This window comes from Castor canadensis, chromosome 5 (assembly GCF_047511655.1).
Source record: "Castor canadensis chromosome 5, mCasCan1.hap1v2, whole genome shotgun sequence".
In the NCBI taxonomy this organism is placed as follows: domain Eukaryota; kingdom Metazoa; phylum Chordata; class Mammalia; order Rodentia; family Castoridae; genus Castor; species Castor canadensis.
Genome location: NC_133390.1, coordinates 111,102,749 through 111,123,262, shown reverse-complemented (window position 1 = coordinate 111,123,262; position 20,514 = coordinate 111,102,749). Strand labels below are relative to the sequence as shown.

General features: G+C 40.1%; 2 protein-coding genes across 11 annotated transcripts in view; one reads left to right on the top strand and one right to left on the bottom strand.

The window, feature by feature from the left end:
- Positions 1 to 20,514, bottom strand: part of Veph1 (ventricular zone expressed PH domain containing 1) — a 297,471-nt gene that overhangs the window by 198,581 nt on the left and 78,376 nt on the right. For all 10 annotated transcript variants that reach the window (XM_074073910.1, XM_074073906.1, XM_074073909.1 and 7 more), the window contains one exon: positions 5,943 to 6,109. In XM_074073910.1, the coding sequence (XP_073930011.1) occupies positions 5,943 to 6,109 (167 nt within the window). The remainder of the gene's footprint in view (positions 1 to 5,942; positions 6,110 to 20,514) is intronic.
- Ptx3 (pentraxin 3) lies at positions 13,476 to 19,173 on the top strand. The gene is made up of 3 exons (XM_020188205.2): positions 13,476 to 13,752; positions 14,175 to 14,576; positions 17,961 to 19,173. The coding sequence occupies exons 1-3, from the start codon at positions 13,623 to 13,625 to the stop codon at positions 18,572 to 18,574; spliced, it is 1,146 nt and encodes a 381-aa protein (XP_020043794.1). The 5' UTR covers positions 13,476 to 13,622; the 3' UTR covers positions 18,575 to 19,173.

The following is a 20,514-nucleotide window of genomic DNA, read 5'->3' as shown; positions in this document are numbered from 1 at the left end:
AGGCAAGTACCCTATCCCTGAGCTACTTCCCTAGCCTGAAAAAAATTTTTCAGCAGCCAACTGTTGACCTTCTTGTCCTGGAGGTCCATGTTATCACTGGTCACAGAGGATGAACAGAAATAAAGGCATTTCAGAAAATATGAACCATTACTGCATATTGTCCTCCCTGGGGAACCCACTCAGCTTACCTCCAAATTACATAGAATCATCAGGGCCTTAATTCAGGAAGTAAGGCTCTGTCTTAATTCAAATTCCACAGGGTCAAAAACTTCTTGCTTACCTTCCTATTTCATCTGAAGTGAAATAGGTTAGAATTAAATGGACCTCTTCAGCCTGCATTTCTGGCTGTTGGCACCTGGTTCACTTTCCTCTCTTAGTAAACTCTCTCTCCCACTCACCTTGCCCACTATCTAATAAAGGAACAGATAAGAAAGGCAGCAAATTAAGCACTTCTGGTTCTCTCTGCTTGTGACAGTATGGGCTCTAGAGCCACAGGAGTTGCTGAAAGAGACAGGTGGAGGAACACTTTAACATTGAGCGAAGGGCTAAGAGTAGACTGGATTGGGCAGTTCCCGTTACAACTTATTCCTTCCAGTTAAGATCCTCACATCACTGTAGGTATTTCCTAAACCCTGGTCTCTTCTTTTTGGAATCCATGCTTAGCCCCCAACACCTACTGGAATCTGCAATCACCTTTTCTCTCCATTCTGTTTGATTCTCCCCCTCTTGTCTAGCTCACCTCCCACTGCCATCTCTCCCACACCTTCAACGGTGTCCTCTGGAGCTCCCTTTGCTTCAAAAGTCACAGCCTTGCAGCCTCAATATTTTAGCGCCAAAAAGTTTCATTGGCTGGAATTAGTTTAGATTTATGTTGCAGGCTGGCAGTGCCAGTCAGCTTTGGAAAAATTACCTAACCAGCACCAAACTCAGATTATCTCTATGTGGTGGTTTCAGGGAAGACAATCTGCCTAGGATGAGCAGAGGGAGACATGGAAATTGTGCAGCTCAGAGTTGGAGGGGTGATAAGGATGACCCTACCAAGCTATTCCTTGTTTCTACAACTGTTTGTAACTTCTCCAAACTTTGGCTTTCTATCTATAAAATAAAAAATCTTGTTGTGGGGACTAAATGAGGTAATGTCTGTAAAACACCCACATGGTGCCTGGTACATGGTATGAGCTCAGCCATTATCAATGCCCTTTGCTCACTGTGACAGCTCTGAGAAAACGACTCCCCTCAGAGCCTTCTCAAGGCAAAGCTGCTCACTTACTTCCTGCAGCCGGGCTTCAAAGTCCTAGACCTATCTTATTTACTACATGTGTGATGGTGAACAAGTTTACTTCTCAGAGCATCTGTTTTGACTGATGTAAAATGAAGAAAAATTACACATTGCAGAGTTATTTGCAGAATTAAATGAGATATTAGGTATAAAAAGTCTTGTGAATGGCAATGTTCTTTGCAACATTAGGCACATTAGATGCGCTAAAGTTAGCATTAACTAACTCATCCGTGTAAGAAATTTTCATAGGAGGACTTCTGTATGCCAGGTGCTGTGCTAGCCATGGGGGACATTGTGGTGAGCAAAGTGGTTCTCATATCTTCCACATACATATCTAGTCTGGGAGGAGAGAGGCCAGTGCAGAAAAATTCATTATGCTATGAAATTTTGCCTTGGAGGGAACTGAGGAGAAGCAGGAGTCAGAGATTTCTGGCATTTTTAGCTGCTGTCTAAGGACTGGAATTTTTAGTGAAGCCAGGGTGGCAGTTGTGAGCTGAAAACCATCCAGTTGGAAAACACAGAATATTTGTAAATGCTCACTGCCCAAGACACAGTGTCTATCAGTGAGTTCTTGTGACTTCCAATGGGTTCCAAAGTCTTCATATCTTTAGAAAATAAAGCTTAAAAAGAGTCAACCCAGGTACAGTTAGATAATATTATAATTAGCTGATTTAAGATAGCTCTCAATAGGCTTCTTCATTTGAAAAAACACTCAGGGATGTATAAAAATAGAATCAGCTTTCTCTGTAAAGATCAGCTTTACAAAACCAGAGTTTTTAGTCTCCTAGACTATAGAAGGCAGATCTTCACAAATGTATAATTATAACATGGACATAGGCTTTTTATGAAGATAGACATATATACCAGGGGATACTGGTGAAATTATAGTAAATTAGCTTTACTAATTTACTAATTTTTATACAAAAATACAGTTTTTTTTGAGGCCCTGAGGCTAGGAAGTGATCAGAGGTCTGGTTTTAATACTTTGTAAGCCCTTTCCTGACACTGTGCCTACAGACACTGTACAGTTAAATGTGGAACCTCTGTGAATGCCACATTATAGGGTCTTTACTCTTGGACCTGCCCCCATTGCCTTGGGTGTGTATCTATGGTTCATGTTTCCCTTCCTCACTCTAGAAGTGAGTCTACTTGGGCTAGAGACATGGCTCAAGTGGTAGAAGTGAACCTCTTTTTACCCTCATGCTCAGCTTTTACCCCAGGAAAAACAAATTTAATTAAATTATTCTCCCCAGATACTTCTTGAACTTTTATTAAATCCACCTTCCAAAAATTGTGTTTGTTTTGCTCCTATTGTCATGTTTCAAATAAAATGGCATGCTGGGTGCCTCCATGATGCCAAGTTTAGCCTTTTAGCCACTCCTTCCTATCTTCCCTATCATCTGTTCCTCTGCCTCCACCTGCAGTAGGCATAATAGTGGCCCCCCAAAAAGATGTCCAGGTTCCAGTCCACAGAATCTATGAGTATGCTATCTTATGTGATAAAAGGAACTGTGCAGGTGTGCTAGTTAAGGATGTTGAGACAGGGAGATTACACTGGATTATCTAGGTGGCCTCAGTGTAATCACTAGGGTTCCTGTAAGAGGAGAGAAGAAGGAAGGAACTGTAAAAAGAGCAGAGTTGAGAGTGATGCACGCCATAAGTCATGGGATGCCAGAAGTCTCTAGAAACCAGAAAAGGCAAAGGGGCAGATTCTCCTCTAGTACCTCCAGAGGAAATGGGCCCTGCTGACCTGTTTTGGACTTCTGATTATAAAACTCCAAGAAGATAAATCTGTGTTGTTTTAAAACCACTAAATTTGTGTAATTTTGCTATAGCAGCAATAGGCAATGAATATACCATCCCACTTTATCCACTTGATGGGCCTCCTTTTAGGCAATCCAATGACCTCTCAACTCCACTCCTCACCCCAGCTCTACTGTATCTTTCCCAGCATTTCCTTTCTTCATTCTTTCTGAAATTGTTTCCTCCATTTGTGCTCTGGAATGCATTCCCTAACTTTCTCCAGCATCTTGTTTTAGTGCTTCGGCTCACATCTTCCTTCTCTTTATTCTTACTGTGTTTTTACCTCTTCTTGTTTCCTCTGAACTTCCTGAATTAACTGTCCATACTCTCAGGGTCATTTCCTAACCTTCCTTTTTATGTGTTCAACAATAAACAACTGCCTCCACCCACCTCAGCCAACCAGACACTACCCCTGGTGGGTCACTGGTGAGTTCCAATTGTCAAAGTCAAGGTCAGCAACCATCTCTAGTCTCTTCTCAAGACTCTGGCTCTATTGAGTTGAATTTCCCCCTTTGGAGACCATACAGCCTTTCCCTGTTCTTTATGGTCTTTACTTCCTTGGTTTCTTGTTCATCCCAAAATTTTCTATTGAAATCCTACGGTGCACCCAGTACTAAGGAATATATATATATTAATGTATATGACATGAATATATATGAATATGTGGCCATGAGTCCTTGCTCCTCAAGGAGTTTACAGTGCACCTAAAGAGAAAGACATGCATATTTGATGTAAGAACTTTTGTAAATGCCACAATGTAACCCCACCCAGCATAACAATTAAACAAACAACAAAAATAATGACAATATATTGTTCTAAGGACAAAAGTGAAGATGCAAATCAGGTAACACAGAGGTCCACGTGCCTCTGCCCAGCTTCTAGTCTTCAAAGTGTGGTCCCTGGAGCAGCACCACCATCACCTGAGAATTTATTAAAAAAAAAAAAAAGACTGGGGGGGGCACCATCCCAGACCTACTGAACCAAAATCTTTGCGGATGTAGCTCAGGCTGGAGCCCACCTTCCTGGTCTCATCTCCTGAAGCTTTCTATGAATCCTGCTGTCCACTGTCCAAGACTCCTAACCCTAGCCCTGCCTTCTGAAGATTCTTTTCTTCTTATGGGACTTTCCCTTATGGGATTTCATGGCACCATTTTCCCCAAGGCAGAATTCATTAACCCTCCCCATCTGTTTATAGCATTTGCAAAGTTCTTATCACTATGTTTAATTCAGTTACATTCTATGATTGTTTACTGAGCATTATCAGACTCTGTGGAATGATCTGAGATACACAGCAAAGGAAGAGATCATTCTTTACCAAAGGAGCTTGCAGTTTACTGTGGTTGGTTATGCATTTGTCCACCCTTCCTTGGTTTTCTTTGAATGATATGAAAGTTGAATACAACTATCCCATGCTTTGCCTTAGCGTTGACTGGTTTGTCAAGTGGTAGATATTGATACTATGAAGAAATTAAGCACGGACACTGTCATAATTGGTGTAACCTGGGATTGATCGTTTATCTTCACTATGCATACATAATTGATACCCTCAAGAGTTTCTTTCTACTTCTGCCTTCCTGACAATCTCTAGTTTCTGTCTGGATATCCTCCAGTTCAGGAGAAGCACCAGTGGTAGTAAAGTTTGTGTCTTTAGGAGAAAGAATAATAATAAGACTTTTGCTTGAATGTTGGTGGTGATGATGGGGATGAGAGAAGCATACTGTCTAGAGAGTCCTGTACTTATCTGGAGATGACAAAGAGAAAGCCTGCAGAGAATGGAAGTCAAAGCCTTGAAATCAAATCTAGAAATGGAAAAAAGAGGTATTGTTTTGTTCACATTAAGTTCCCAATCTGCTTCTCAGCTAAGGTTTTGTTCATTTGGTTTTTCCCATTGCCTTAGCTATATATTCGTTTTGTGGTTGAAACCAGTGTGGTGTGAGTTTTCTGTTACTGATGATCACAAGCATCCTTATTGCTATAATCTTTCACTTGAATCCAAAGAACAATTGATTTGCTATCTAGAGAAAAAGACTTTGCGCTCACTATAGGCTGATTTACTCCCAAATCATATGTAGGCCTTTCCATTGGCTATACGTGAGAAGGTATGGATCCTCAGAACTGTAATAACCATGTTAGACCTGCAGGAAGGGACTGGGAGATGTAGCTCAATGGTAGGACACTTGCCTAACATGTATAAGGACCTGAGTTCAATTCCCAACACTGTAATAATTATTATAATTAAAGAAACTTGCATTGAAGCTACTCTGTAGGGTTTATAGATTTGCATTTGCTACTTTTCATTACTGTACCTGTGATGGTTAATCTCATGTGTCCACTTGACTTGGTCACAGGATGCCCAGATATTTGGTTCAACATTATTTCTGAGTGTGTCTATGAGAACATTTCTGGATGAGATTAACATTTGAGTGGGTAGACTGAGTAAAGCAGATGGCCCTTCCATCGTGGGTGTTTATCATCCAATTGATTGAGGATGTAAAGAGAACAAAAAAATTGAAGGAAAGGAGAATCCATTCTCTGCCTGATTGCTTGAGATGAAATACTGCCATTTCCCAGTCCTCAGACCAAGACTTACACCACTGGTCCCTCTGTTCTCAGAATTTTGGACTAAGACTCCAGCTTGGAGACAACAGATGGGAATTCTTAGTTGTCATACACACATACACACGCACACACACACACACACACACACACACACACACCCCATAAGTAGATGAGTACTTTCACTTAAAGATGGATGCTTATGTATGTATGAGCAAGGAAACACTAAGCACATAATCCTGGTCACATTTTGCAGAAACATGCCTCGTTCTGCAGACCATCATGTGTATGAAACACTTTTTACCTCTATCTGTTTTCTCTTTGCTGCTACATGCAAAAGCCTTAGTAGATGGTACTGTCCCGGTTCTTCCAGTTGAGCTAGCAAGGCCAGGAGCTCTGGCAGGTGTCTGTTGATTGGCTGAGGCTGCTTTTCATACACGGCAGGCAACACCCTTAACAACATGGCATTTCCTGTTGAGGGAACAATAAAGGGAATGGTGGCTTTATCAGTCTGCAAGCAATAGAAATAATATTGTCAATGCAGTAACCTTTGAATACACTTATACATAAAGCAACACAGACTGATGACAGAGTCTCCTGTTAAAAATAACACAGTATCTTATTCTGAAAAAAAAAATCATTAAAGTATGATTGTATAAAAGGGAATATTTTATGATATAAACCATTATTGTTCAATGAAAATTTTTCCTGAGTAATGTACCATGGGAGATAGAGGAATCTTTGACAGTAACCAGACCACACCCTTGAGAAGAAAACAGTTCCAGTAATGAATTCCTGACAAGAAGCAGCATTTGGATGATGTTTAAATGAAAAGCAAGCCGTGTCATAACCATGAACCTAAATGAAAATGAACCAAAAAAAGAAAAAAAAGTGTGGAAGAATGCATTCACATTCCTGAGGGACACAAAGGCATGATTTAGACAACTGACATACGGAAACTATGCCTTATTTTATGAATAATTTAGAAAGTAGCAATGCAAATTTAAATCCCTGATTTCTGCACTATTTCAAGGGACGTTTAGACCCAACTTGTTTGTCACACGTGATTTGCCTCAAAGATGTACATAGATAACTGGATTTAAAATGGCAAAACCTTAAGAAAAAATATTACATAAGCTGTAGGACTGTTTCTGCAAACAGCATATGGGAAACATCTGCTTATCACTTTATCACTTCATGATATGGATATTTTTCCCTCTCAAAATCCTCTCAAGTACTTAAGCATCTCTGGGGAATTGGTTTCTAGGGATTCCTTGGACAAGAATTTTCTTGACTGTATTTACTTTATTTTTTCAGTGCTGGGGATTTAACCTTGGGCCTCACACATGCTAGGCTCTACCACTGGGCTAAGCCCCCTGCCCAACACCATTTGCTTTCACTTTGGGACCATCTGTAGTTGACATACAGAAAAAGAATAAGCACAAATTGCATGTGTGTACACTGTCACTAAGTGGTGGGCATATGCAAAACATTTAGTTATGAGTGTCAAGGAGAGAGGGCCAAGATTTTCAGAATATCCATGTTTACATTTAGTGAAAAGGGTAAGCTTGAATGTATTTAGATAACAACAGATATTGAAAATTGTTTTTTCAACATGTATTTTATAGAATTAGTCTCAAACATGTTTTAGTCATATACCCACAGAATAAAAGATGTTGAAAAAAATTTTAATTGTGTCCATTAGTATCTATTTTTCAACTTGTTTTGTTTATTTTTTATTTATTTTTATTAAAAGCTTCTCCTTAAAGCATCAAGAGTTTTTTATGCAATACCCAATTTGTACAGAACACATTAGGTCATAGAGCTTAGCTACGTGGACATACTGGTCTTCTGATGAAAGAGGTCATGTAAAATGGGACTGGAGGCAGAATCTGGGACAGGAAAGTGGTGAGCAGCTTTTGGTAGGAAAGGCCCTGGGAGATTTGAAGGGGAAAACCACAGTCATTTTCAGCTGACTTCAATTTTAATCAAAGAAGACAAAACAAACAAATGCAGAGAACTTTTTGAATTAGAAACCAATGAAGACATCTGGGTGAAGAGAAACTATATTCCATTCTTAAGTTAATATATTCTTTCTAATTAGGAAATATTTCAAGCCTCTGGGCAAAGGTGACACATGTTACCTGAGGAAGCAGGTGTGCCCCTCAGCCAGCTTTTTCAAACTTCACTGGATGCCAAAATTGTTTCCCATCCCACTCGTTTCCTTTTCTGTCCTGAGGCATCCACAATCCTAACGTTGGCATTTCCCATGTTTGTGAACGTTTTTACACGTTAGTTACAATTTTTTATCAATAAATATTTTACTGTTGTTTTCCATGCTTTAAAATTTTGTACGAATAGTGCCATACTTGTGTATTTTTCCATTCATCGTTATGCTGAGGTTTTCCTCCAAAAGTTCTTCCTTTAGTCTCACAGCTGTATGATATTCTATTATATACATGGGCAACAGTTTATTAACGTACCATGTAGATGAAAGACATTACTATTATTGCTATCATTACCACTATAATTATTATAGTATTGTATTATTATAGTGGTAATAATGACAATAATAAATATTACTTCACTTTACCAACAGTGTAGCAGTGCTTCTGAATGTAATATGTGTGGAAATCACTCAGGTTTATTGTTAATACTTGTTAACACACAGATGCTATTCACCAGGTTAGGGTTAGTGCTTGAGAATCCAAGTTCATCACAAGTTCTCAGATGATTTTCATGGTTTTCAGGCCACGTAATTAAGTAGCAAAGCAGTGTGGTATATCCTGGAAGTTGAATTTCTAAATGCTCCAAAATTTCTTTGTAAAGTGATTGTCTTAGTTGTCCATAGCTGCCACAAGAAATTATCACAAAGTTAGTGGCCTAAAATGACATAAGTACATTATCTTTTGTTTATGGAGTTCAAAAGTCTTGACATGTTTCCCTGGGCTGAAATCGAGGTATGGATAAGGCTGGGGTCCTTTGCATAGGCTCTGAGAGAGACTTTGTTTCCTTGATTTTCCCAGCATCTAGAGGCCATCTATCTGCATTTCTTGTTCTGTGGCCCCTTCTTCATCTTCAAAGCCAGCAACACAGTGTCTCTCTGACCCTGCTTCTGTCATCGCATCTCTTCTTCTGATTCTGTCTTCTGCTTCCCTCTTCCACTTTTAAGGACCCTTGTGATTATGCCAGCTCACCTTAATAATCTAGGATTATTTGCATTTGTATAAAATAGCCCTAATTCTACCTGAAATGAAATACTTCCTAACACGTTCACAGGTTTCAGGAACTAGAAGGTGAACATTTTAGGGGGCTATTACTCTATCCACACCAGAACTATAACTCATACTCCCACCATCAGCATGCTGTTCCTGTCGCTTCACATCCTTGCCAACATTTGGTCTTGACAAGCATTGGCTGTTGCTAATCTGATGGGATGTAAGGTGACATTTCACGTTTTTGCTTTAATTTCCATTTCCTTAATTGCTTGTGAGGCTGAACATCATTTTAGTATATATTTACAGATCATTTCCTCTCCTGTGAGTTAGCCATTCACATTCTTTGGGTATTTTCTATTGGGATGTTTGCATTTTTCTTATAAATCATTAGCATTTCCTCATTTATTCTGGAGACAATTATTTGTTTTATTAATTTTAAATAACGATTCTAACATTGTTGATTTGCTCTTCTATTTTTTATTTTATGATCTATGATTATTTTTGTTATTGAGAAATCCTTTTCTATACCAGGTTCATAAAAATATTCTCCTGTATTTTCTCCTAAAAGTATTATGGTTTTGTGTTTTGTATTTATCTTTAATTCATTTGGAATTTACTTTTGTGCAAAGAACAGAATCTAATTCCATTTTTTTGTATATAAATAATTGTTCTTGCACCACTTATTGAGTGATGAATTATTACTCTTCTGGCTCACAGCACCTCTGTTATACATGGGATTTCCCACACACAAAAACCTAGATCTGTTTCTGGGCATTCATTTATCCCTTTATCAATTCCATGCTTTCTTAATTACAATAATCTTATAATAAGTTGCTATATCTCACAGGGAAAATTTCCTTGCCTTCCCCGTCTTCAAAATTCCTCTTGGATGCTGCATACACATCTTAGCATCAGTTTGTTAATTTCCTTAAAAAATTGGCTGGGATTTTTTTTTTTTCATATTGACTATATAGACTAATTTGTGATAATTGACATCTTGTGAAACTAAACTTTCCTGTTCAAGAATATGATTTATCTTATCTATGTACATATTTTAAATAAAATATTTATAATACCAGTTATGATTTATGTATCTTCTGTCAAATTGATACCGATGTATCCTATATCTATTGTTTCTGTGTGCAAGCTTCTTCCCCCTACAAAGGATATTTTTACTTTATCTACCAGTATTAAGGCAGCAACAGATTTTTGTATGTTGATCTTATATTCAGCAAAACTTAATCATCTTATTAATAATGTCTTTTGAGTCTTTTAAGTTTTCCATATATATAATTAACTTCCTTTTCATCTTTATTCTTTTTGTTTCTTCATCTTATGTCTTTAAGTCCTATTTACTGGCTGGGACCTTCAAATAATACTTCAATAAATGGAACCAGTGCCCATGAGCATCCTTACATTTTTCCTGTTTATAAAGTGTATGCCCTCAAGGATTTACAATTGCATAATGTATCTGTTTGTATGGGTTTTGTATTTATATTCTTATGGCTTAAGTAAGTTCCTGCCTGTTTGCTAGTTTGATCATTAGTGTTGAACTTTTTCAAATGTTTTTCTCATCTGTTAACATGATCATATATGATTCTTCTTTAAACTGTTAATGTAATAAGTTAATAAGAGATATTCTAACATTTAATCAATCTTGTAGTCTTGGGATAAATTCAACTTAGTCATTGTATTAGAAAAGAACTTAAGGGAAGAGGGATTTATTTTGTCTCAGTCCATAGTTGGCTAACTCCATTGCTGTGGGCAAGTGATCAGAACATCACTGTAGCAAGAGTGGGTAGTGAAGCAATGTTGCTCACCTCATGGCAGCCAGGAAGCAGAGAGAGAGAATGGCTGTGCCTTTTGGAAAGGCAACTAGGCTCACCACTGTACCAAGAATACATTTCAGGTCTGTGTCTTTTGTTCTAGCTGGGCCCTCATTTAGGTATTGCCCACATTTAGGGTGGGTTAATTGTCTCTGGAAACACCCTCACAGACACCGAGAAGTGTGCTCTCCTAATCTTCAGGTTTTTCCTCAATCTAATCAAACTGATACTCAAGACTGATCAGCATAGTGATGCTGTATTTTTGTGCATATAATGCTGGTTTGTTCAGCTAATATTTTATTCAGAACTTTTGCATCAATGTTCTTCAAAAAGACTAGCAGCAATTTTCCTTTCTTATACCATCACCCTTGTCTCTTTCAGGTATCATATTTACTAGACCTATAAAAAGAATTTAGCACCTTCCTACACTCTAGTCTCAGAAGCAGCTTGTATAAGGTGGGGATTATGTGTTCCTTGAATATGTGGTAGAAACTGCCTATCAAACTATCTGGGCAGGGATCAATATATTTTATTATGTCAAGCTTTATCCTGTAGTAGGGTTTTTTTTTTAACATTAAATGGTCTGTTGTAACAGATGAATTTATTACTTATGCTGAAGTCTCCATCCAAGATCAATGATTTGTCAATTTCTGTAATTCTGTCAATTTTTGGTATATATTTTCTAAAACTAAGTTATTAGATAATTCTGAAATATCTTCTAGTCAAGTGTTTCTTTTATCATCATTTAATTGTCTTCTTTGTCTAAATGTCTATTTTCAACTGATACTAATACAGCTCTGCTAGCTTTTTTGAGTAGTGTTTGCCTGATATGTTCTTCTTTTCTCTTTTCTCACATTCTCTCTCTCTTCTCTCTCTCTTCCTCTCTCCTTTCTTATATTTTTTGTGTTGCTCTCATAAGTGACATAGCTGAATTTTTAAAACACTCCTATCTAACACTGTCTTAACTGGAAAACATACTTCATTAACATTTATGGTAATTATTGGTATATTTAGGTTTATTTTTAACCACATTATATTGTACTTTTTATCTTGTTTTATCTACACTTTTCTTTCCTCCTCCACTGCTTTTTTTTTAATTCTCTCATATTCCTTCTATTTGGACATTTACTTCCTTCTGGTTTTCATGGTTGTTCTTAAAATTATAACAAACATTTTTAAGCAAACAAAAAGATAATTCTTTTATCATCCTCCTGAAACCTTACTGAACATAAGAGGAGTGTATCATGGATTATTTTCTTACATCTGTCTTCTAGTTCACTAATTCTCTCTTCAGCTTTACCTAATTTGCCATTTTATCCATTCCTTGAGCTTTAAAAAATTTTTAATTAACTTTTCTTAATTCTAGAAATTATATGCAACTCAAAAAATTTACCTCATCTTTTTCTTTTTGAAAAATCTTACTCTTTTTCACATTTCTACTTCTTTGCAATTTTAAATGATCTTAAAGACACTTAATTTCTAGTTTTTTAGCTGATATTTTAAATAAAGTCCTTGGAAATAGCATTTAATCCCTTTTTTTCTTTCTGATGATTCTCATTTATAGTGGATCATTTCCTCATATGTTTAAATATCTCTGATTGTGAATTCATTTTTTACTGTGGCAGATAGTATACATTTGCATTACAAACCTATAAGATAAATCCCAGGTCTTAACTCTTAAGGGTCTTCTATAGCTCAGTGAAAGAGAGCAAGGCTTGCTTCCTATTTTCTTGTGCAAGAGCAGAAAGTGGGATTATACCTGCTGAAATCCAATATGTAGCATTCTGAGGGTCCTGACTTGAATTTTCACTTCTGACTCCCCACTCTGGACCTAAGCTTCTCTCCTTCTAGGTCATCAACACTTGATGGTTACACTATTAAGCCCTGTTCCCACCAGCAGGATCTGGAATCAGCTTCTGAACTTACTCTTGGGGTTTTGGTTCCTTCTCTATCTTTAGCTCCAGGATAGTTTTGTTACTTCGTTTGGAATTCATCTGAATATTTTCAGTTTTTACTACTATTAGTATAATGTAGGCACATTTCTAGGTGTTTTTCCAGGGAGGACTGTCACAGGCCTCCATATATTGTTAGAAACAGGAGTCATTACCTTTATGTGTTAAACATGTCTTGTTTCTAAGCCTTGTAGACTAGTATAATATCCACACATTAACACCTTATGAAAAGAAACACTAAAATCAGTTTATTCCTCTCCCTCAGCTCTTTCTCATTTTAGGTTTACTCAGTTGTGCTGTATTTGTCATTGAAAAAGTGTGTTTATAAAAGTATAGTTTATAGTTGCAACTCCTGTAGTTGAAAGTAACAAGATAACTTAGAATGGACTTAGCTTCTAAAAATGACAGAAATTCTTAATAGGTTGGTTCATACTGGAATCAGAGTCATTTCCATAGCTTGGACCTGTGAAAATATCTGGAGGAAAAGTGGGAAAAAAAAGTTTCCAAAAGCTTAAAAGATTGTGAAATAATCAAGGCTCACAGAATGTGCCAAAATGTTGATTTCCACACCTCTGTTCCTTGAATGATTTCTCTACCCTCCACCCCCATTCCCCAGGGCTACCAGTTCAAGTCACAGCTGTCAATCCTCAGGGGGACAATCCAAGCTCAGTTTCTCCCCTCTTTCCCCTCTGACCCTCCTCCAATTAATCTGACTGCAGTGTAAACGTTTGTGGTTTAATATTGTGCAACTTTCACGTCTCTCCAGCCCTTCCACCCAGCCCCCTCCCCCAAATCCAGGGGAAACTCCCATTCTGCAGTGCCACCGGCATTACTCATTCACCCCCATTCAGGCTTTCCCGGCGTTTATTAAGGGCCGGGGCTGCTGCCTCTCACTCACTCTCTCCCGGGCTCAAACTCCTCGCACCGCACCGGAGATCACCCGCTTCTTCCCCTCCCGCCAGCTGTGCACCTTTGTCTCTCCCCAGCAATGCATCTCCCCGCGGTTCTGTTCTGTGCGATCTGGTGTGCAGTGTTGGCCGAGAACACAGATGATTATGAGCTCATGTATGTGAATTTGGACAACGAAATAGACAATGGACTCCATCCCACCGAGGACCGTAAGTTCATTTCAACTTTCTCTGCTAACTCCCACTTCCTTTAGCCAAAATAATGTGCATCTACTTTGGAGCCAATGAAACAAGCTAAAATTTATAGTTTGTTTTTGCAAGAATGAGAAATTCTTGAGAAAAGTGGGAGGTTTCAAATACTTCTGTAACGAGCTGGATCATTCCAAATAGCCGATATCTGACTGGTTTTAGCCACAGAAACGGCTATTTCATAGAGCTCAACTTACTCTATTCCTCCATGGTTTGTGTCATTTTTGAAGTGTTTACACGCTGTTTTTGAAGATGTCCATAAAGGGAAGGGGATGTTGGTGACCCGCTGTAACTTAGGACCACCAAGGAAGGTCAGCTTTTACAAAGCACACCCAAGGAAGGCCTGGTTGGGCTGGTAATGAGTGTCCCGTGTGTGTCCCTAGCCACGCCGTGCGACTGCCGCCGGGAGCATTCTGAGTGGGACAAGCTGTTCATCATGCTGGAGAACTCGCAGATGCGGGAAGGCATGCTGCTGCAGGCCACCGACGACGTCCTCCGCGGCGAGCTGCAGAGGCTGCGGGCGGAGCTGGGCCGCCTGGCGGGCAGCATGGCGCGGCCGTGCGCCCCCGCGGTCCCCGCGGACGCCGGGCTGGCCGGGGCGCTGGACGAGCTGCGGCAGGCGATCCGCGATGCGGACCTGAGGCTGGCGCGCCTGGAGAGCGCGGGGACGCGGCGCGCGGAGGAGGCGGGGCGCGCGCTGGACGCGGTGCTGCGCGAGCTGCACGACACGCGCGCCGACTTGCGCGCGGTGCAGGGCTGGGCCGCCCGCCGCTGGCTGCCGGCAGGTAAGGACCCGGCGGGGCGGGGACAGTCCCTGGCTTTGTCCCGCAAGCGCGCGATCTTTAATGGCGAAACACACACACAAATCTCTATTTCTGCATGCACGGTCACAGAGCTCACACGCACCAGACAGGGCGGGGAAAGTGCCTTTCAAAAGCATTCCTCAACCCCAGGAGCCCAGGCAAGCTGAGTACTTAACCATCCTGGTCTTGAAATAGACCCCCAAGCGCCCCGACACCCGATCCCCTAGAACTAGCGGGAGCTCCACTGGCCCGTTATAGCCGTGACCCCTGTCGCTGCTCAGCTTCCCTCCGTTAGGGATTTCCACGTCTTCTAATTTTATCCCGTCCCTCTCTTTAGGCGAGCTCTGATTTCTCGCACTATTTCAGGGTCTATGCTAACTTTTAGCTGCGTTTTCCACCCCCTCCTCCTCCGATCTCCTGCGGAGCCAGGGGAATTCCCCTAAGGGTCCCCCCAGCTCTCAGAGTCTGTGGAATTGGTTCAACAGTGAAAGTCGGGGTGTCCCCGCCAGAATCTCCCCCTGCAAGAGGCAGGTGCAGGAGTCAGAGCCTGTAGGTGATACCTCCCCCGCGCCCCGCGGATTGGGAGAGTCAGAGCCACACAGTAGACTAGGTGCAATTTGTCAAAGCCTCCCGTGACAACCCTTGAACCTCCAAACAGATTTGGGTGCTGGAAATGATGCACTTTAAAGTTGGTGAAAGAAAGAAATAGACTTGGAGCCAAATAATGCCAGACTTAAGACTGGGCTCCGTAGCGACCCAGTAGAATTAGGTCTTTGGCACCCTTGACATTGGTTTTCAAATTTTATAGAAATCACTTGCGGTTATTTTAGAAAGAGTGTCCTATGTAGGAAAGTGAAGCTTACACTTTTCATGAGACTCTCAGAAACAGAAAACTGTGCTCCTCAGTTCTGCAACGTTGACTCTTATGCTTTCACCCACACGCTTGGCTTTGGGCTCCCTTGGTCTCCTGCCAACTCAGCTCCTAAGGGATTCCTAGTCATCCTGCCGTCGACCTCCTGAGGACCTGGTTTTAATTTTGTTTGGTCTTGGATAATATAATTAGAATGATCTATTCATTAAAAGCCATTTTGCCAGAGAGCGTCTGACATTTTAAAGAGGTGTCCAGAGCCTCAACCACTGGTCCCCCAGAGAAGCCCACAAAAACCTGCCAACATGCAGGTTCCCCCGTGCACACCCGGTGCACGCCTTGTGCACACACCGTGCACACCCTGTGCACAGCCAGCAGAAAGCCAAGCCTCCCAGACACAATCGAGGAGTGCTTCGGAATGCAGTCCTGACTGCCTGGCCTTACTTACACAGGACATTAGGCAATTAGATTGCAGTGGGCACCCTCTTGAACACCACTTTACTGGAATTTAACAGAGACCAGAATATTTCAGAGCCCATGGACATGATAATCTGTTGTCTCGCGGACTTTATTTAAGTAATGTGCTAGAAATGTGCTAGATTTAATTAATTGTGCCTAGCAATTTTATTGAAAATGCCTCATTAAAAATTAATTAAAAAAAAAAAAAACCTTGGCATTACCTTGTTTGCAGGAAAGTTTGGATTTTCAAGAGTGGCAAGTTTCATGCATTAATATGATAGTTTTATATGACTTTTTGAAACCTCAGTATTTTCTCTGATGCTCATTAAAAGATAAGGTTCACATTTGCATACTGTTTTCAAGACAGAGCCAAATGCAGGAGTTTGGCATAGTTTACCACGCTTTATTTGGGCATTTGGTTCCCTCACATCCTTTCTATTCATCAATTAGCCTTTAAATGCTCTGGGAGTTTGCTTTTCCACGCTATCTTCTGACATATCTTCTTTAGATTGTTATAAAGTGAACACCTAGCCCTAATTTAGTTTTTTTTAAAATTCTTTCTTAATTCTCTCTCTGTCCCTATCCATCTATCTACTGATCGATAGATTTACCTACCTATCTGTATATATATAATTCTTCATATTATATATATAGAGAGAAAGCATTAATAATTTTATGATATATGTATCATAAAGCAAAGTCCACCTGTTAAAGGCTCCAGCACCATCATTTCCCAGAGACACCTAGGTCTTTCCTTCAGCATATTCAGGATCCAGACCATCCATATGGCCTTGGGGTGGACAGAGGCGGGAACAGCTGGAGCTTTTAGCCCCATGTTTGAAAGTCCCTTCCTGCTGAATGTTCTTTAGCAGAACCACGTTCTCCAATGCTGATGCAAGAACTCGCTCCTCTCAAAGTTTTCCTATTATGGCTTAACTAATATGCAGAAGCATGTGGACAGAGTAAGAGCTTTAAGCATATCCTTGGCCTACCCAGTTCTTCTTGAGTGCTACGTACTTGTTGCTTATAGATCTACAGAAAACAAGAGCTTTTTATAGATAACACTAAGGCCTGGAGAGATTACAGGATTCATCAAAAGCTGCACAGTTCTCAACAGCAGCAAGATAAACTGAATTCCAGTCTCCTAGCCAAATCCAAGGATTCTGTTTTAAGGAGGCAATGTAGTGTGATAATTAAGGATGTGACCTTGGCAAGCCTGCCCAAATTAAATCACAGTTTTAAAATTTATCACCTATGGAAGCAAAGATAAGCTATTTGGCCTCAGTCTTCTCATCTGCAAAGTGGGAATAAAAGGATTGTCTTTTAGGGCTGATGAGAGGACAGACTTAAATAGCGTAAATATGGATCAGAACAGTATCTGGCATACAGTAACCAACAGGCGTTAGTCATTACTGTTATGTCACCTCTCAAAACGCTGTTTTCTACAAACTCCACAAAATTTACAAACATCCAAGAACATGTGGTATATTAAAATGTAATATCCAATAACACTACTATTCTAGAATTTTGTTTGAAAAAGCATGTTGAAAATGGCTACAGAGAATGAACTAGGTCCATTGAGTTCCACAGGTTTATAATCGTGGGAACCTGGTGAAGGTAGGAAAAGTGAGACAGGTTGAACTCGAAATCATTAGAAATCACAAAATCACTGACTGAAGTTAACTCATTGTGAGATGCCATTTTGAAAAAGCAGTAAATAAAGAAAAGAAGCTAATTGAAAAGAAAAGCTGTCATTCAGCATGGCTTTTATTATTTTGTGGGTTTGTGCTACTTGACTCTTCTGTTTATGTGCTTACTTTTCTTCGTTTATGTGCTTCACTGAATAAGTGACTTCGCTTATTCTCATTTTTTTTTTGCTCTATAGAGATTACACTTGAAGCCCCTTAAGCCACACTATAATGCTGAATATAATTATCAGTTACAGTTATCTGCATGCTTATATTAAAATAACTAAATGCCAGAATAATTCTGAGTGAATTCGTGTTTTTTCTCATGTTCTTACTTCTTTGCTACTTTAGGTTGTGAAACAGCAATCTTATTCCCAATGCGTTCCAAGAAGATTTTTGGAAGTGTGCATCCTTCAAGACCAATGAAACTGGAGTCTTTTAGTGCCTGCATTTGGGTCAAAGCCACAGATGTATTAAACAAAACCATCCTGTTTTCCTATGGCACAAAAAGGAGTCCATATGAGATCCAGCTGTACCTCAGCTATCAGTCCATAAAGTTCGTGGTTGGAGGAGAGGAGAACAAATTGGTTGCTGACACTGTGATTGCCCTAGGAAGATGGACCCACCTGTGTGGTACCTGGAATTCAGAGAAAGGACACACATCCTTGTGGGCCAATGGTGAGCTGGTGGCTACCACTGTGGAGATGGCCACAAATCACATTGTTCCCGAGGGAGGAATCCTGCAGCTTGGCCAAGAAAAGAATGGCTGCTGTGTGGGTGGGGGCTTTGATGAAACCTTAGCCTTTTCTGGAAGACTCACAGGCTTCAATATCTGGGATCGTGCTCTCACCAAGGAAGAGATAAGAGAGACTGGAGGAGTGGACTCTTGTCACATCCGGGGAAATGTTGTTGGGTGGGGAGTCACAGAGATTCAGCCACATGGAGGAGCTGAGTATGTTTCTTAAGTGTTGAGAAACTCTACTTGAAGCCAAAGAAAGAAACTAACATTTTAAATATTTGCCAGTTGGGAAAGTCTAAAAACCTCACTGTATAAAAAGAACACTTGAGACTAATGGAAGAGAGGGTCGAGGTCGATCTTTATTTATCTTGGCAAAATACTGAAGAAACACTGAAGGACAGAGGTTGGAGAAAGCTTTAGGGGATGTGGTTATGGACTTTATGCCCTGGTGTTTTCAGATTGATGTGGTGTCTCTGTCAGATAAACTTTCAAATAATGAAAAAGGACTGCATTGTTGAACAGAAGGACAATTGTTTTACTTCTCTTTGGTTAATTTTGTTTTGGCCAGAGATGAATTTTTACATTGGAAGAATAACAAAATAGTTTTGTTGCCCATTGCTCATTCTTGGCATGTACCTTATGAAAATGAAAAAAAAATATTTATACCATAAAGTGACTTATTAACAAATATAAATGTAGCTTATGTGTTATAACCAAATGTCACTTTTTTGAGAAGATAGTTGTATAAGTTATATTATAAAATGGGTTTGTATTAATTTTATTTTTATAAAGCTCTACTATAAATAAAATGTTTTATAAAACTGGCATGTGTCCTCTAGGTTTAAAAGATGCATTGGAGCAAATCCATCCTTCCTTTTTTTTTTTTTTTTTTTTTTGGTGGGTCTGGGCTTTGAACTGAGGGCTTCATGCTTGCAAATCAGGTGCTCACATGGTAGGCGCTCTACCTCTTGAACCACACCTCCAGTCCAGTTTGCTCTGGTTATTTTGGAGATGAGGTCTCACAAACTATCTGTCCAGACTGGCCTCGAACCTTGATCCTCCCAATGTCAGCTTCCCAAGTAGCCAGGATTATAGGCATGAGCCACTGGCACCTGGCTCTTCTTTAAGAGGGACAGAACAGAGAACCCCCTGCATACTCAAATGGGGAGGTCTGGCTCCCCACCAAACGAGTGTCTTCCTCCTGAGGAGTCTGTTCAGGGATGGTAGAAGAGCATTGCAAACTTTCTTCCAAAATATGGAAGAGCCACAGGACAATGTATCTTCCTAAAGATAGGGCCTGAACAATCACAGGTCATATCTTGCCCATAAGATTTGGCAAATAGGGCTACAGAGAAATTTGTAACTAACTAGTTCAGTGTCCTCAGACAAGTCACCGAACTCTCCTGTTTCTTCTCAATAAAAGGAGGGGAATGGACTCTTTAGTGCCTTTCAGAAATAAAACTCCACAAACCTAATAATTTGGGGGGATGCTCATGGTATCAGTACAGCTTCATTGCTCTCTGGAGACCCATAAAACCAGGCTGATGCATCTCTAAGGAAGTTATAGTTGTGAGCTACAAGGCCAGTCTCAGGCTCTTGGAAATGGCTTAGTGCCAGGTTTCAGGTGCACTGGCACATCTAAGTCCCTGTCTAGCTATAGTCTGTATGACTCGTGAGGTCTCAGATGGAATTCAGATAAAGACTACATGTTGAGAGCAAGGAAGAAACAAATAGAACAAAGTAAAGTAATCCTTTTTTTCCTCTAGTGCTGTGGATCAAACCCAGGGCCCTGTGCAGGCCTGGCAAGCACTTTACCACTGAACTACATCCCCAGTAGAAATTTCATCCGCTCCACCAGTAAGTTAGGATAGGCAACTCAAGGACTTCTCATTGTTATCCGATATCCCTCTTTCCTATTTTCCTAAGAAACAGAATTCTAGATTTAGGGGCTAATATAGCCACTCAGGGTACACAATTATAAAAGAAGCCTGGGTTTCTACTGACTGTGAAGGTGCCTACCCTGTTCTGGGCTTCCTGCCCCCAGACTTCTTTCACATGAGAGAAAAATACACTTCTGTCTTCTTTAATCCATTATTACTTGATCACCCAATCTAATCTTGATCCAGCACTTCTTAAATTAAAAACCATGCACTTTCTTCTCTCTAA